Source organism: Nannospalax galili, unplaced genomic scaffold (genome assembly GCF_000622305.1).
Source record: "Nannospalax galili isolate Female #2095 unplaced genomic scaffold, S.galili_v1.0 scaffold648, whole genome shotgun sequence".
Taxonomy (NCBI): domain Eukaryota; kingdom Metazoa; phylum Chordata; class Mammalia; order Rodentia; family Spalacidae; genus Nannospalax; species Nannospalax galili.
This window is the reverse complement of record NW_008360311.1, coordinates 6,159,919-6,177,899: the sequence shown is the minus strand read 5'-3', so window position 1 is coordinate 6,177,899 and position 17,981 is coordinate 6,159,919. Positions and strand designations below refer to the sequence as shown.

General features: G+C 45.4%; 1 protein-coding gene across 8 annotated transcripts in view; it reads right to left on the bottom strand.

Moving 5' to 3' along the window:
• The window catches only part of Prox1 (prospero homeobox 1), a 58,681-nt gene that overhangs the window by 19,981 nt on the left and 20,719 nt on the right, over positions 1–17,981 (bottom strand). For 6 of the 8 annotated variants that reach the window (XM_029559448.1, XM_008824855.3, XM_008824857.3 and 3 more), the window contains exons 3-4: positions 16,948–17,055; positions 10,402–10,596 (exon numbers count right to left, since the gene is read on the bottom strand). In XM_029559448.1, the coding sequence (XP_029415308.1) occupies positions 10,402–10,596; positions 16,948–17,055 (303 nt within the window). The remainder of the gene's footprint in view (positions 1–10,401; positions 10,597–16,947; positions 17,056–17,981) is intronic. The other 2 variants (XM_029559449.1, XM_029559450.1) reach the window with 1 other exon arrangement.

Here is a 17,981-nt window from a genome sequence, read left to right as displayed (position 1 = left end):
TAGAGCCATCAAAATAGCATACTATTTTCACAGCAGGTAATACATTTAGTGAATTATTATTTTGAGGAATAGTATATTCTGAGATCAGGGTTAAATTTTAAAAGGTTTCAACAAGCCCACAGTGATAAAACCATAAGGATCTGATCCTGGGAGGCGAGGAGTGCTTTGGGTACATTTGAAAATGAGTCCATCAGTGATGGGTTGAATCCCTGCCCAGGGTGACTTGGGGCTGGGTGGTCCAGGGATCCCTCCAACCTCCTCTCTCCTCAGCTTGTCAGCTGGGTTGTTCATGAATATTCGGAATTGGCTTATGCATATTCTTATGCCCATTTTTGGTATATATTAGGAAATTTCAGAAAACCGATACAAAAGAACAACTCAGTCCTCAGAGGGAGTCCTCTTTAATCCTTACTGAGGTCTTTGTCCTAAGACTCTGAATTAGAATTCAGGACAGTGGTCTGACCATGATCACCATCAAAATATAAGCTGATTCTTTTAACTGTACCTTAAAACTAAAATCTTATGTGGTATTTAGAGATAGACATTTACAATGCTGCAGTGTTTAGGGGCTAAAAACAACTAACTCTCTATGGGGAAAATTGCTTGTCACACCCGAACACAGATCAATTAATTCAAATTTAAGGGGAAACTAAACATACCAATTATGTGGACATCAACACAGCTCAAAGGTATTAACCTCTAAAGTAGACTGTGTTTACCTGGGGTGGTGGGGGGGAGCCAGCACACCTTCACAGAGGCAGTGGCCCTGCTAAGAAGTATAGAGAGTCATATTTTCCAGACGGAAATGTTTCAACTCCCTCCCAAAAGAGCCCAGCGCTAATCACTTTAAGCATCTAATAATAGGTGATTGTTAGGGATTGGGGAGCTGGTGACAGAAGAGGGGTGGTGAGTTTTGGTGAGGCGAAGATTCCATTTAGAGAGAAGCACACTCCAGCGAGGCACGATGAGTTCTGCTTTCAGAAAATTGGTAAAATGTGGCCCTAAGGCAAAGAAAGGGGGTGCGGCGCTGGGAGGAAAAGGCTCCCTGTCCTCCCCAACTCCTGATCCCAAGTCTGCTACCATCAGACACTGGAAGTGATCCCTTGGTATCTTTTCAAATTGCAAGTTACTTTGAAAACGTCAGTCCTCGCCTTAGGGAGTTGTTCAAAGTCACTATTCATGAGGGGCTCGGAAAAGAAGCAGAGGTGGTGAGGGCTGGGGATGGGTTCAGGGGCAGAGTCACCTTGCTTCTTTTTGTGGACTTTGGTGTGATCTGGCCAAGAAAACGGGGACATCTGGAGTTCAGAAGTCAAGGAAAACGGGAAAGAACGGGAAGATGAATACGAGATCATCAGCCACACAAAAGAACGGAGCAGAAAGAAGCCTGGGTCTGGGCACTCGCGCCTGGCAAGGAGGCAGGCTGCAGGGCTAATGAAGCATTTGTGGCGTGGGACCTGTGCCAGCGCAACAAAGATGTGCCGGGGCTCTGCAGATGTGCCAGGGCCCCCAGAGCAAAATAATGACATAATCACCATCAGTGTCACAGACCAGACTGTACACAAGGTGACAGGGGAGGGGGGGGGGCCTGGAATACACACACAGGGAGGGCTTGCCATGGCCCAAAAGGACTGTGGCCCCCAGGGCCGCTGGGACACACAGAACTTGACTCCACCTCTGAAGTCACCAGGTGGGATGCTGGCTGTCTTCTTCGGGGTTCTCTCCCCAATCCCTGATTCTCCTAATGAAAATGTGAATGGCTTCAGGGAGGCTTGGAATAAATGGAAGAGACTGAATAAAGAGACAGGGGAAGGCAGTGGCAGAGAGTTGGGGGCCTGAACCTCTACTGGCCTGCAACTTCCATTGTATGTGACCCTGGATGCATAAGGGAAAGTGAAAACAATGCAAGAAATATTTGGGGGACCCCGTGAGGGAGAGGGAATATAAATTAGTAGAAAATGGGCCAGCCTCCAACTGGGGGCAAGAGCAGTGGCCAAGCGGGGATGGAAGAGAGCCCTGATCTTGTTTTAAACAAGATCTCCCAGCAGCCCCATCACCTGCCCTTGTAGGTCTCGCTCAGTAAGGTGGGTGTGTTAGTACAGCTGTCTGGCTTTTAAGTGACTTTTGTCAGTCTGAAAGTGAAAGTCTGTTTGAGAGCTTGAAAGAACAATAGCTCGGAGCCCAGAAGAACTCCAGGCACAAAGGACTTGACGACCCAGCGTCTCTTTTCACTGTTTCTCATGAAAGATTCATAAGAGTAACTTTAATTTTTTATGACCCTCTTTTTGGTATGACTATATTACTTGTGTCAACGCCCACATTCAGGTTCTCCTTAAATACCCAAAGGTCTGTTGTGAAATTGTTTTCAGAGGCCAATGGGAACAGAGTGGACTATGGTCATCCTGCAGGCCTGGCCATCCAGAGCAATCACTGTCAGGCACACAGATTTCCTTTCAATATGGTTCCTGTCAGCCTTGAAGTTGCCACGCGCTCCGCAGTGTCGTTATTTTAAACCTTACTAATTTGCTAGTTCAACTCCTCGGAAGAATGATTATATTTGTTTTTCTTGGCTTCACCTTAGTTTATAGAAAAAAAAGCAGTCTAATGATCAACATTAGAGTTCTTTACTTCTCCAATCGCTGTCTCCACAGTCCGTCTTTACTTTGCATCTCAGCCAAAAGTGGGAGGGGGTAGGGAACAGATTGTATTTGTTTTATGTCATGTTACCAAACAACCTTGGAGGTTGGCTTAAGGCTATCTTTGGAGGCGAAACCCTATTTTTAAAACCAGACTAATCCACTTTCAAGAGTTAAACTCAGATGCTTCACCCAGAAGAAGTTTGTGAAAATATTGTTGTCAATTTATATTGATGGATTAAAGAGAAATGAGCAGATGATTATTAAATTTTCTGCCCAATGACTGACAAGGAACCAAACCGTTAAAGCTAAATACCACCCTGTGGAGGACAATGAGAAAATTGGATTTTAAGTTGTTATCCTCCAGGTGAAGAGGGAGGAGCAACTCCCAGCAAGCTCTGGGTTTGCTAAGTGAATTTGTTTAATCCAGGCAGCATACTCAGGCTGGGTTTCAATGGGCTGTTAGAACTTCTTCAGACATTCAATCCAGGATGGGCTGAACACAATGGCCACATCGCACCAAAAGCTCCCGCCACCACCAGCGGCTCTCAGAAGGGAACTTGCGCTCTCTGTCCTATTGATTACCCTTTGTAGGATGAAGAAAGAGAGGCGAGGCCCAGAGAACTGCATCTCAGACAATAGACACCCCCTCCACACACTGTTCTCAGACTCTGCTCATCTCCGAAGGACAATTAATTATGAAGGCCTTAGGGGTAGGTCGGAGCAAGTGAAAATCCACCACTGCCCCAGCCGCCACCTCTGTGCTTGCTAAATGCTTTGCCTGTTGGGGTACAGCACCAAGAGCGCCAATAGATCGTGAGGGGGTGAGAGAGAGGAAAGCAAAAGATTTTTTGTGTGTGCGTCCGCCCTTGTATAATTCTATTATTACTGTGAACTCATCCATACACAAAACACAAGGACAATTTTTTTTTTTTTTAAAGAGAGAAAAAGCCACAGGGTAGGTTATAGTCAGAAACGGGCTCTCGGTGGTGTGTTAAAAAGGATGGTCTTTTCACCAAATCATTTCACAGAGGCAAAACAGACAAACACAAAGAGTTGAGAGTTTTTCTCCTACATTAAATGGAGTAACTGATAAGGTCAGGCATATGATACCTAACGACACGAATCTGCGAACTCTTGAAGTCAAAGGGCCTCTGTGCGCCGAGGAACAATCTTTCAAAGGAAATAGATCATAGAACTCCACTGAACCCCCTTTAAACTTTATGAAGCAGGAGGGGAAAAAGCTCTAAGTAGGGAAGCTTGACAGAAGAGCCTTGAACTATTTTCTGAAGGAAAGATGAGACCCTCCCTAGGCTGCCACAAAACATCTTTTTTTTTTTTCTAAAGGCTCCTCTGAACTTTGATATGTGCCAAGACACTGCTATTGAAAGCTGTATAATTACGTGCTGTAGCCACTGTAAAAAAATGCTTTGTTCACCCCAACAAAGGACAGTAAGCAACGTGGAACCACATTACGCTGTATCTTTTTCTTTAAGAATGTTGAGAAAGGTCACAGGATGCTGTCACTAATAGAGCTGTTGAGTAAGGAGGTTTAAAGTTGCTCTTACTGTGCTTCAATGTAACCCAGGGACAAAAAGGAGATGCTGGAGCTAAAAATGCAATATTACCAAATAGATGAGAAATCAATGCCCCCCCGTCATTATACTGATGAACACCTTGAATCTCAAAAGGATAGTGTCCAGAATCTGAGCCTTGTGGGGCTTGCCCTCAGGGTGAGGGTGTGCCCCTCCCCCTCCCCAGCCCTTCAGCCCAACTTCTAGCCCCTGCCCCCACCCACCCTCTCCTCTCTTTCAATTTCAAGCAACTCACTCTGTAAGACTATGTTCCCAGACAGCCATGAGTGTACATATATTTAGGGAACATTTATTTAGTCTCTTAAAAGATCAATTTGGCTTGTCAATGGTTAGACTGGCAAGGAAGAGGTGGAAAGTGCCTCTCCCTCCTCACCACCCACCAAGAGCTGTTCTGCAGATCTCGTTTAAATGGCTCGGTGGCTTTGAGGCCAAAAGACAGCAACTGTGGTAAAAGGTTTCAGTCATGTGCCAGTTTGCCAAGCAATCACTCATATTTAAGTATCTACTTGGAGCAGAGGGAAGAGGTTCCTGAATCCACCTGTCTTCATCTGTTTTTAAAGAAAGGCTTCCAAATACACTAAACCCTCTTCAACGTGGATCAGATGAAAGAGGGGATGGTTGGGAAAGAATTACTTCAGGAGGTGCATGTGCCTTCATGTGCTGGGTCTGTTGGGGGGTCTGGGGATCCATGTGCTTGTATGTGCAGGGGTCTGTGTGTGTGTGTGAGATCAGTGTGTTTACATGTGTGGGGTCTATGTGAGTGTATATATCTTTGTGCTGGCCTGTATTGGGTCTGTATGTGTATGTGTCGGGGGAGATCCATGTGCTTGTATGTCCAGGGATCTGGGGGGGACCCTCCTGTAGCCCGCTACATGTTCATACATGGGCGCATGCACTCCCCCTCAGCAGCACCTCTGTTGTGCATACACCACACGCACACACACACACACACCACACACACATACAGAGAGAGAGAGAGAGAGAGAGAGAGAGAGAGGCCCACATACTTGTATGTGTGGGGGTCTGTAAGGGAGGGGATCTATGTGCTTGCATATGCAGGTGGGTGAGCTGGGGGAGATACCTTTTTATTTTCCATGTCCAAGAGGAAAGCAAGGAAGCACATAACGAGGTTACTGAAGGACCCCTCCTGCCTGTCACATGTCACCTAGAGAAATGTCAAACCCACAGGCTCAGTGATGGATACGCCCAGTGAGATCTACAGTCGGTACTGTAGGAAGTGGTATTTACCAGCCCACTAATGAATGAATCAAGATCCCTGTTCTATTTATTTCTAAGCCTTCCAGCCCCCCATACCAGAGCCTTTAGCAAGGGGCAACGAAGATTAGTCATTCTTAACTTAGACTGTGCTCACAGGTTCCTGAATAGCCATGAAAGAACTGTGAGGAATGCTTGGCTTTCATGGTACCCAGACTGAGAAAGAGGGCTCCATGTGCCTGATGGTAGTTACCATACTTTGTTTTCACATCACCCCAACACCCCACCCATTGCCAACCCCTGCCTCATTCTGCCCTCTGAGTCGCACAGGACAAGTGACCTAGCTAACACAATTGCACCTAGGCCTTTTGGGCTCCAGGAACAGTGTGGTTGGCCTCTGTGAGCTACACAGGTGAACTGCGGAGGTGGAACTCTTCACACAACCAGTAAACCAGCCTTGGAGACTGACAGTCGTTACCTTCCTCCTCCCACCGTGGTGCGGGAGACAAAAAAGCAGTAAGATCCAGCTTCACTAGCCCCTAAAGTCAGAAGTATCAGTGTGATTTAAAAGCTGGGAAGGAACGCCAAACCTCCTTTTCCTTCCCATAAAAATTTTTTTTGGAAGCTCTTCAAAGTGAGACTGAAACACGGAACTATACACCATAGCACCTGGAAAGACGGATTTCTTGTTGCCAATCTCATTAAATGTGAGCGGTGGGAGTGGAAGCTGCCCCTGGAATTGCACAGCTTCTCCTGCATGCCTTTGCAAACTCTCCCAGAAGGGAGACCCCCACCCCAGGCGAGGGAACCGACGCCCCTCCCTGGAGCACAAACCCAAAGTGGCCTTCTCTTTCTGTCTTCCCCTCTCCAGCCTCTTCCTCCACTTCCCCTGGGTGGTCTCAAACGTTCACCACCCTAAGTCTGGATGCTGTGACAACAATCTGGCAGTTGTGTAAACTGATACAGAAAGCACAGCCAGCTCTCCTGTCACTTAGAAGGTCCTGACTCATAAAGGACAGGAAGTACAGGTCCAGGAGAGCAAGACCTGCAGGCCACTCCCTCCAGCCCAGGGATAAACCTTCCTCTTCTGCTTTCTTTTTCCTAGGCCAGGGGTCAGGAGCCTCTTCAACCTGCAAAGCCATCAGCCTCCGGGGCTGGAGGGAGGCAATGCTAAGCAATGACAGTGGTGCCCCTGCCAGCTTGGACAGAGGCAAGGACGAAGCCCAGAGCTTAGCAAACAGCAGCAGTAGAGAAGAGACAGGAGAGAACAGAATACCCCTAGTTCAGGAGGGAAAGCCAGGGCCTCCTCCACCCCAGCTGCATGGCCACGCCCACTGGAGTTACTGTGAAACCAATCCAGCTTTGGGTCATCTGACTGTTTCTTTTTCTATTAGTATCCGGGTATCAATATTGCCCACGGTATGAAGTTAACATCAGCGAACCCCACAGAGAATGCTTGGAACATCAGCAAAACAATTAATGGACATCAGCTATTTTATTAGTTACACACAACTGATTGTGGGGGTTGTGTGTGTGTGTGTGTGTGTATGTGTGTGTGTGTACAGCGTATGTGTGTGCTTGTGTGTGGGAGCATGTGCATCTGTGTGTGTGGAGGCCAGAGGTTGACATGTGATGTTTCCTCTATCATTCACCTTATTTTTGAGACAAGGTCTGTCACTGTACCTGGAGTTCACCAGTTTGGCCAGGCTGGCTGGCCAATAAGCTCCACAGATCTGCCTGATTCTACCCTCTCCCATTCCAAGTCATGGGGTTAAAGATACACATTACCCCACTGGCTTTTCCATGGATGTTGGAGACTGGAACTCAGGTCCCCATGTTTGTGTGGCCAGCTCTTTACCCACAGAGCCATCTCCCAGCTCCTAGGAGAAATTTTAAAATGCAAATCTACAAGAGGTGATCAGCTAACCATCAAGTGTGATGATAACACAGTCCTTTGTATTGATTGAATTTGGGGGCATCATGTAGACATAACTTCCATCTGTCTGTATCCTACTTCATCTCTGTTTAGACATTTGGAAAGAAGGTGCCCAGCTCTCTAGCTCATACTGAAACTACAGGCTTATTTCAGTTGATGCAAAGAGGAGAAACTTCAAGAGTGAAGGCTTATAAGCACTATCAGCTACTCGAGGTGCAGGGCTGCTTTTGGCTGGCAGCCATAGCCCACACTGTTAGAGCTACAGTGATAAGAACAGTGGCTTTCCAAGCATCTCACTTAAGCACTGACCGCCATGCTCAAAGGCTAGGAGAAGGGATCCCTTATCTGAAGCTTTTGTAAGTAAATGTGCCAAACGGACAGGCTGCATTAAAAACTATTTGGTGATAGTGGAACCACACACTTTGTGAATTTGTGTGTGTGCGCGTGCACGTGTGTGTCTGTGTGTGTGTATGTATGTGTAGATGTGTGTGCACACATGGAACAGACAAGGCAGAGCCTATGTTCCTGAGTCTGGTGTCCCACATTTCTGGAAAGAGACTTTTTTTTTAAGAGAAGGAAGAATTAGCCCCAGAATAGTCCAATAACTTGTCCAAAGTCACATGAGAAGTGATAGAATTCCTGCCCGGGCCCCACTTTCTTTGCAATGGAGCAGTCTTAAAATAGACTCTGTAGATAAAGGAGAGGTGGCCTGGCTGGAAGTGGATATGATTCCCAGAGAAATATCAGATGGTAATCATATTGAGGAGGATTTAGATGAAGCTAGGCGGCACAGCTTGCTGGGCACCACTTGACGCCAGTGTCACCTGTTTGTGTCACTCTGGTCCTCTGGCTCACAGGAGGGGATTAAACTCCAACCAGGTAAGGTTTAAACAACCTGAAAATCCCAGGGTTCATTTGAAGGACTGGTTTCCTCTCATAAGTGATATATTAGAACACATCTCACGAGTGTTGGGCAGCTCTTTTTATATGAAGCCTGATGCATCTGACTGGAGAATATTTATGTCATATACAGTGTAAAGAACTCACTAGCACACAGTAGTAGCTTTAGGAAAAGAAACAAAGCTCTTATATAAGATTTCTTTAAATTGTTTAGCCATAACCACACATCTTCAGCTTTGGAAGAAGCATCTGCTTATATTCTCTATAGTGAACCAGGTCTCTGTTAGAATAGAGCCTTTGAAAACATAGATTTTTTAAGATAGTTGGGGCTGGAAAGATGGCACAGTGGGTAAGGGTACTTGATGGCCTGATGTCGATCTCTGGGATCCACATGGTAAAAGGAGAGAACTGACTCCTGCAAGCTGCACTCTGACCTCCACACACACATCACGTCTCTCTCTCTCTCTCTCTCTCTCTCTCTCTCACACACACACACACACACACACACACACACACACAAAACAAATAATTAGATAAAAAATTGTTAACGAATATAATAGACCAATATTCCAAGAATCCCTACTTTTAATGTGTGTGTTCAGGTAAAGAGAAACTTCATTTACAATATGTCTGGCAAGAGATCTATTGGTCTTGGACAGCAAAGGCACACTGGTAGTTTGCAGGATAATCATAGAAACTGTCAAGGGAAAACTTTGACCTCTCCCTAGAGAAGTTTGTACACTCTGCTCTTTATGAGCCCATAACTGCCTGGTCCGGAAGAGTGGGAAGCAGCATTGGGAAGGAATGGGTAAGCAGTGAGAGGCTACGGGGTCAGATCCCTTCACTAAAGCTGAGCCATGAGGAGTGTCTCCTTCCCTTGAAATAAGAAGTTACCGTACCCCTGGGTATTTACCTATAGGAGGAAAATAAGAATACTGACATAACCTTTGAGAACAGGTTAAAGACCCTGACCCCACAGTGACATCATACCTAGTCAAGAAGAAGCAGAGTCAAAATATCAACTTTGTCAAGGCACAGCCTGACTGCAGTCTTCCTGGGGGTTCTGCCCACAGAACTTTCACCACATCCCCACCTGCAACTACTGTTGCCTGGGCCACGGGGCTCAGCAGATGCCTTTGGGAGTGCAGGGAGCTTAGCTCATGTTGCCGCATGGAGTCATTACATGGCACTGAAAACTGTTTGCGAGACAGCACATCAGCCTACAAAGAAACACCTGACACGCAGCTATGCCTCTTTCATTGCTGTATAAATATGGCTTCCTGGGGATGGTGTATATGACTTTGGGGCTCTTTAATGTACATGTTGTATCTATCTAAGGGCACACAGCAGTGAACATACAGCAACTCACTTGTGGAGGTGCACATACAGAAACACAAACACAAATAAAAACAAACGCAGGGTGGTAAGATGGCTCGTGGGTGAAGACCCTTGTCACCAAGCCCGAAGACCTCAGTTTTGATCACTGGCACCCACACTGTGGAGAGAACTGACTCCCACAAGTTGTCCTCTGAGATGGACACCTGCTTTTGTGGCGTGAGCACACCCACACACATACAAAATAAATAAACAAAAATGCAATTTAAAAAAATTTTTTAAAAGTGAGCTCTTTTGATAGATACTTTGTAAACTCTCATACCATTTTCTCCTTAAAGGAAGCACCCGTCAGTGGAAAGTGAAGATCACGGAATCACCCCACAACATTTCTAGACTTTTTAGAAACAACTTGTGCAACCACATTGTGCATATTCTGCATGTAGCAGCTCAACAGCGTTGCGGAAGGCGAACAGAAAAGACCTACTGGAGCAGGACCTCTCCCCGCCCCGAGGAGAAATCACAGTTTCTCCTGTGGTACTTCACCTCAGACTCTTCGGCTCCCTTTTCTGTGGCCAAGTGGGTCTTCCAAACCGAGGCGATGGATGGGAGCGGAGGTGGCCGAGGGTCAGTTGTGATTGTGATGGACACTCACGGCTGCTCTGCCTTTTACACTGCTGGGATACGCTTAGGGGAGAAACCGCCACAGAACCAGATCTGGGGATATTCCTAAAGACCATAAGTTTTTAAAAAAGTGGGAGATAACCCCAAACTCCAGATTCGTTCCTACCTCAAAGTCATTGGCTTTGTTGTAGTGCATGTTGAGAGCTCTGTACAACTCGCAGTCTCTGGTGATGGACAGCTCTTCTGTGCTGGTGACCCCATCGTTGATGGCTTGACGAGCGTACTTCTCCATCTGAATGTAGTAAAACTCACGGAAATTGCTGAACCACTTGATGAGTTGGGAGGTAATGCATCTGTTGAACTGTTAAATTTAAATGTTAAAAGAGATATAAGCTGCTTTTTCTTAAGTATCTGAAGCATTTCCAAACCTCCCCTTCCTGTTTTACCTGCAAGGGTGGGCACTGAGTTCTACAAAATGGCAGCCAGAGGACTCGCATTCTCTGAGTATTAGAAAGCACACTGACGACGGAAATCGCCATCACCGCTCTGCACTTCAAGCAGAAAACTCACATTCTCAATCAGATTTTCCTTAAACTGAGAGTCTTTTATTTAAAGAAAAAGAAATCACAGGTTTTAGAAGAACAGGTGGGATCTGTACAGTCCTCACAGAAACTCACTGAAGCCAGAGTCCTAGGAACAGTTGTTAACATTCAAGCTCCAAAGGTGACCAACCACGTGACCATGACATCACCACTGCCAGGATATACAGAATATACAGAGAGTGTGTGTGTGTGTGTGTGTGTGTCCCCAGAGCCTCATGCATGTTAGGAATATACTCTGAGCTATATGCCAAGCCTTATGAATATATTGTAAATATTTTATTTGTATTATTTTTACTTTATGTATATGTGTGTGTTGCCTGAATGTATGTAAGTATACCTGTGTTGTGCAATGCCTGCGGAGGACAGAAGAAAATATTGGATCCCCTGGAACTGGAGTTACAGACAGTTGTTAGCTGACATGTGGGTGCTGGGATTCAAACCCAGGTCTTCTGCAAGAACAGCCAGTGTTCCTAACTGCTGAGCCATCTCTCCAGCCCCCTTATGAATATATTTTAAAATAAGGACTCTATCACTACATGACAGCCTTGTTCCACAAGGGAAGCTGGAACTGCAACTAACATAACGGGAAGCCAGTTTCCCTCACTGAACAAGGCTAGGAATTTTGCCTGTTGTTCGGTGCTGGGTGATGGATGCCCATCTCTCTATGATCCATCATTCATTTGAAGTCTGTCCACAGTACTAATTTCCAGGGTGGTCTTGGGAGACCCTGGTACCTGTTCGTGTGTGTTCTCACTGGAGAGGACTCACCCTTCCCTTGGTGGCTCTACCACGTGGGAGGTGTGATTAAGACAGTTCACAGATGGCAGAGAAAAGACCTTTATTACGCTCACTTTTTTTTTTAAATGCCAACTTGCTATATACATGATTGGGCTTTAAAACTCTGTTTACCCAGGTTTCCTGACGACCTTTGAAATGAAGATGTCTGCCTGGATGCAAGGCAAATGAGCCTCATCCTTATCCACAGTGCTCTCCTCGTGGGAGACAGGTGTGTCTTAACTTACCAAGTCAAAACCAATAAATCCATCCTTTCTAGCAGGCAGGCTGACAGACTCCCCTGCCTTTTGTCATCTCGGCCATTCCATTCTGTGAGCCCCCCCCCCAAAAAAAAGATGTGCATCCATCAGAAATCAACAAAGAACCCTTATCAAATCCCAGCCCTGAGAATATCCAGGCTCCAACAAGATGACAGCTAAAGTGTGTATGGGGTCTGTAATTACTACACAGAAAGTTGTTCTATATTAGCAAAGATAACAAACGAATGAAAATTTATGGTACAGAATGGAATTTGCAAGGAGACAGAAGCAGGAGACCGGTGCGTCTCCCAAAAGGCCAACTTGCATCATAATTGCCATGGAGTTGCAAGGGCCCTTGCAGATAATTGACCAGAAAATGATTAAGTCATCAGCAAATCGCTTCTGCTTGCAAGAGTTCAAACATGTACTTAACCTGTCCAAGAATTATATTTTCACTCTGTGCGTCTGCTGTGTCTCCATTCAGCCTCGCGGGGAACCCGATTAAAAAGACAACTGAAGGACCCCGGTTATCTGATCTTCTGGTGGCCGATTTCAATAGAACTTAAACCCATTACGATTTGCTGAACTTGAAGTTCTTTCCATTTTATCTCAACAGTAAAATACACTGTCCAAATTTCCAGACGCTGAGATAAGTACGACAGGCCCCGTGACGGCTTACTGTTCCTTTTTAATTCTTTTAGGATAAGAGACAAAACATTACAAAATGATAGCAGGCTGTGCACTGGGGAATGAAAATTGCTTTGACATGGAGATTAAGCTTCTGTATTGTTACAAGACATTGTCTGGTATGGACAAGAGTACTGTAGGGGAGGAAAACAGAAGGGTATATTTTTTTTTCTAGAATGGTCATGAATGACCTAATGGGGGAGGACAAAAAAGTAAGTGCACTTGCCATTATTTACGAATGGGACATAAAGGGAGATTTAAAGCTTATTGTTGGGGAATGGAAATACCAGAGAGAGAATGGGCAAAAACAACAGACTCCAAACATGAGACAGGCGAAATGAGCAGCGACACAGAGCCGGGAGCAGAGTTCTCCCTGCCACCGGAAGGCAACTGCAGTTCGCTCCATCTTTTCCTTCCTGGCTGAGAGCAAAGAGAAAGTTGCCTGTTCTCTAGATCTCCACGTGGAGGGAGGAAAACTTTAAAGAGTTAATTTCCTGCGGTCTGTGTAGTGGCTTACAAGCAAAGGATCAATTGTTCTATAAAGGCAAGCTCTGTAGTGTGTTAATGTGTTACTGCAAAAACTAATGGCTACAATAGAGACACTGTGTTTCCAGAGTGTACGAGTCTCTGTGACTTTGATTAATGCTTCCCACGGGACATCTCAGCCTCAATATGGGCTGGAGAAACTTCCTAAATATTCAATGAGCATGGTCAAAAGATGTATAAAACAAATCAACCTGACACCTTAATCCGGCTAGGCAGCAGTTGACTGAAGGGGCGGAAGGGACGAGATGCATCATCTAACACTGCCGGCGTGAAAGGCTGTGAACGTCTGTTTCCCAAAGCCAGAATGACACTGAATCTGTTGTACTTAGTGGTCTAGGAGTTATTGGTGTGTACATTAAAATCACCCAGTAGCGAACAGGAAGGCAGGGCGGTCCCTCCATCCTGGGCCATCTCACGTTTATGCACTTGATCTTCTGAAAGGACTCAAAACTCTGATGAGCTGAGCTGCTTGTCTAAATGTCTTGGGGAAGGAGTTAAGCTGGGCTCTCAGTGAGATGAGAACACAGAACTTTGTTTGGATTCTTACTAGAGCAGTTAACTACGAGTGACCCAGGGTTCATTCGTTGGGCACCAATGTCTCCAAGTGCCTGTGATGTCCAAACTCTCTCTCTCCTGGGTGACTGAAAAGCATATATCTCCCTCCCCAGTGGAAATTATTTGGGGAGAGTGAACACTGGGTCCAGGCCTGGGGAGAGACACATGGCTGGATTCTAATTTTCAGGAGCTCCTTGGAGGGCAAACTCCATCAGCTCAAATCTACCACGGTGGCCATGATTACCATCTAAACAACACCTTGCTCAAGAAATGAAATATTTTCAGCTTACATTGTTTCTCCTGGCTGTTTTTAGATATAAAACTAACTTCTATTTGATGTGCAATGACTCCGAAATTTGGACAAGCACCTTTTTCTAGAGAAGACTTTTCTTGATTGATGTTGCCACAACCAAGTGTTATCACGTTATCAGTGGCAAGTGCTGGTTGGCCTACAGATACATGAGATGTCTTTTTCAAAATACATGATAACAGAGTTTCATTTCTGATGAAATTCTAGGCTCTCTTTCCTAATTCTCAATCTCTAGGGCTTTCTCAATTCTGCACTGGGTTCCTGAATCCTCACTACAGTAAAACTGTGCGCTGTGTGTCCACATGTAGAGCAGCAGCCAGTACATTCAGCTTTGCAGAGAAATAGGTAATACTTATGTGTGGATATGGACACAGTAGCATAATATTCACACACTTATATGTGTGCACAGCACCAGCATTCCGCTTTGGAATCATACTAACTTTAAGGACATCTTAGATTGCTCTTCCATTGTGTTCTGGAAGTCTCTGGGCCACTTTGCTTAGCCTTCCTTCTGTGAATAACTTTCTAGGCTCATCCACAGAAGCTTAAGGAATACAAATTCATTTATTACTAGCCAAATTAAAGACATAATTAGGAAATTTTAAAATGTATAATTCATTCCAAAAATAAAAGAGGTATGACCTTCAATGGCTTTCTGCTGTGTGTTACACTTACAACTGTTTCCTCTCCATTAGAGTGGATAATTGGTATTTAACTAGACTCACATAGATTTTAACCACCTTCGCGCCTAGTGCAGTTAAGGTATGGATAGGATCTGTAATTGAATATCAGTACTTTAAGAAACAAAATATTTACCCAGGTATTTTGTCACTCAGGCAGAGTAAGTAGCTGTTTGTAAAGCTGGTTTACTAGGTGTGTTCTGAAGGATTTGGAAGTTACTTGTGGGCTTCTGTCACTCAGATCAGGCATATCCTCTGTCTTCCCCACTTCCCCACTACTAACCCAGACACACAGAACATGAACGTTTCTAAAATTTACATCTACTGTTGGGTAGTGCTGCCTGGTTCAGAGTGTCTTGAGTTGTCCACTATTTTGGTAGAGAGTGAACAATTCCTATGTTTGTTTATAAGGTTCTTTGGTCTACCTCTGGATGCAAGGTGATATATAGACAAAACAAGGTACTGCCATAAAGAATACAACACCACAGATCATTGCACAGGCAGTAATAGGGAGACACGTGGCATGTACATGTGGTACCCAGAATTATAACACTCCTCCATGTCCCCCTCTTAGAACCAAAGGGCTGGGAGGAAACTTGGCCAGGTTCTAGCAGGTCCTCAGGCATGTCCAACTGACAATGGATGACAGCTATGAACGGGCTCAACACAAAACCATCAACTTACTTAAAACATTAGGAGATTTATTTTGCAATTTTTTAACTCCACTGCTCAGTTCTCGAGTGTGAACCTTGTGGATGGCAATGTCGTGTTTCAATGTCAAAAGGTCAGACATGCACGAAAGTGAGACTGGAACTGACCAGTCCTCAACCACTTGACAAGTTCCCATCAATAGATCTATTGGAGATAGTCCCCCACCAAACCCAAGCCCTTTCCTGCCATCTGTGGCACCCACCTATTGTGTGCCTGGGGGTTCTCAGCCAGCCCTTAGGTTACTCACTGCCTGCCTTTCCTGCCCAGTCCGTTGGCACTGAATGAGGAGAAAAATATGCCCTCTACGTAAGGAGCACAGCAGGGAAGGGGAAGAGAAAAGGCTGGGGTTGACACACACTGCAAAAACAAATAGGAGGGAAACAGCTACTGGTAAGGCCAAATAAAACATCAGTGGCGGGAATTGACAGGAGCTGGCCTGCAGGACATGGCCAAGGACTGAACTTGGGCACGGGGTGCAAGCAAGCTACATGCTGGGGGCTGTGGAGGCACAGGCATGTCTTGGCAGCTTGTGGGATCTTGGCGGCAGAAATCAGACTTGAACGCACAAGGGTGGGCAGGAGGAGGGGGGGTAGCCACCTGACCCTCATAAACCAATCTCAGCTAGTGTGATGTCTATGAAGTTCCTTAGACATTGATTCCTTGAGTGTCATTATTGACAACAAAACCCAATAACCCAATCTATTTTTTTTAAGTTACAGATGATTAACTCAGCACCAAGTTGATGCAAATAATTACTTAGGTCCCCCACACAACACAATGCAGACACACCCACAGGCACACACATGTACAAATACACACCCACACACATGTGCATGCACCCACACACACATACAAATACACACACACACACACACACACACACACACAGAGACACACATGCAGAACCAGGAGGTCCCAATATCCTGTAAAACGAGGGGCGGCTAGAGGCTGCAGCTGTAGGCCGACAGCTTTCATCTCCTCATTTGAATAATGTGTCCTGAATCTGTCACTCTATTCACACGCCTTATGCTCAGTGTACTCTACATCAACAACAAATTAAGTTGTAAATAAGAGACAATCATCACTTTTGTTTTTAAGATGCTACTGGGTAGAGAATTTCAATGTACACGCCTTTTCCACAGGGGAGAAAAGAGGTGCTGGAGTGAGCCTTCACAGGCACAAACATGGGGACGCCGACAGAAACGAAAACAGAAACAGTTCGCTGTTGCCGAGGGGAAGGGATTTTTTTTTTCCTTCTTCTAAAGCACATCCATCTATAAAGCTCCACTGAAGTTACCGGTGGAGAGATTTCTTCCAAGAAGCTACTAAGGTATGTAAAGACAGAGGCAGAGTTTTCCAGACTACACTGGTAAACTGTGTGACTTAGAAAACATCCTTTAGTCTTAATAGGTAAGTGGTAGCATTTGCTTCACGCCTTTGGCCAAAAGGACATGTACATCAGATCAATTATAAGACAGAACACTCATAAAGCAACTGGTTCCCCATTCATGTCCATTAACTTCTGAGAGCTCAGATCACTGCCACATCCACGGACAATGAAAGACCGGTAATGGAAAACACCCCTACCTTCACGTCGGAGAAGTAGGTCTTCAGCATGTTGGAGCTGGGGTAACGGGTATAAAAGAACATGAGCTTTGCTTTTTTCAAGTGATTGGGTGATAGTCCTTCCTGCATGTAGGATGCAATTGGTTAAGGCAAAAATGTCCAATAACAGCAAGGGCCTATCCCACCTGACCCCATCTCCACACACTCAGAATGTCTGGAGCTCACACAAGCAGCCCTGGAAAGGCAGGGAGGTCTTTGCTACTGGCTGCAGAGTCCATTGCTAGCCTGCCACTCTGCTCAGAGAGCTCACTGCCCCTCTGGAATTGCCCCAGGTAAAGCTTAGGATTGCTCAATTGAGTTTCCGATTCTTGGCCTGCTATATGCTGCACATAGGTTCACTTGTTGCTAAAGAGACAAATCAGCCTAACACTCGCTGCTCAAGTCTTATCCTAGGAGTTCCTCCCTTCTTTGAATGCCAGCTGTTTTCTCTTTACACACTGCAGCTTGCATCGAATTATCACACTGATACAGGTGAAGCCATGCAGTGCCTTGTTGCGAACAGTTACACAAGCTTCATATTTTACCATGCAGTGCTACTTCAAGACTCAAATTCCGATCTTGCTATGATTGCCTTTGAATTGTTTCCTTTAAAATAACAGCTTGAACTTGGGAGGGGTAGTTCTGGCACAGAGAGAGCAAGGAGTGGGGTGTCGCTTTTGTTAAAGCAACAGTCCAACACCAAATACAATTTGCCTGTCTTGGATTTATAGTTAACTCCTTTGAGAAAGACACAGTAGTTGGGGGCTAACAAATCAATACATGTGGGTTAGCAGATCAATAAGTGGCCACTTACCCCAAATAAGAAGGCCTATTTATCTGGAAACATCATCACCTTTTAGATCTGTAAACAGCAGGAACTAAAACAGTTCCCAGGAGAGTATGAGGCTAACCATAACAATCCAGGCTTCCTAATTCTCTCCCAGATTCTTGGCACTACTCAGCAGACTCTGAGCTGGGATGGCTCTGGTCACATCTGTGCCGCAGCCTGGCCCTGC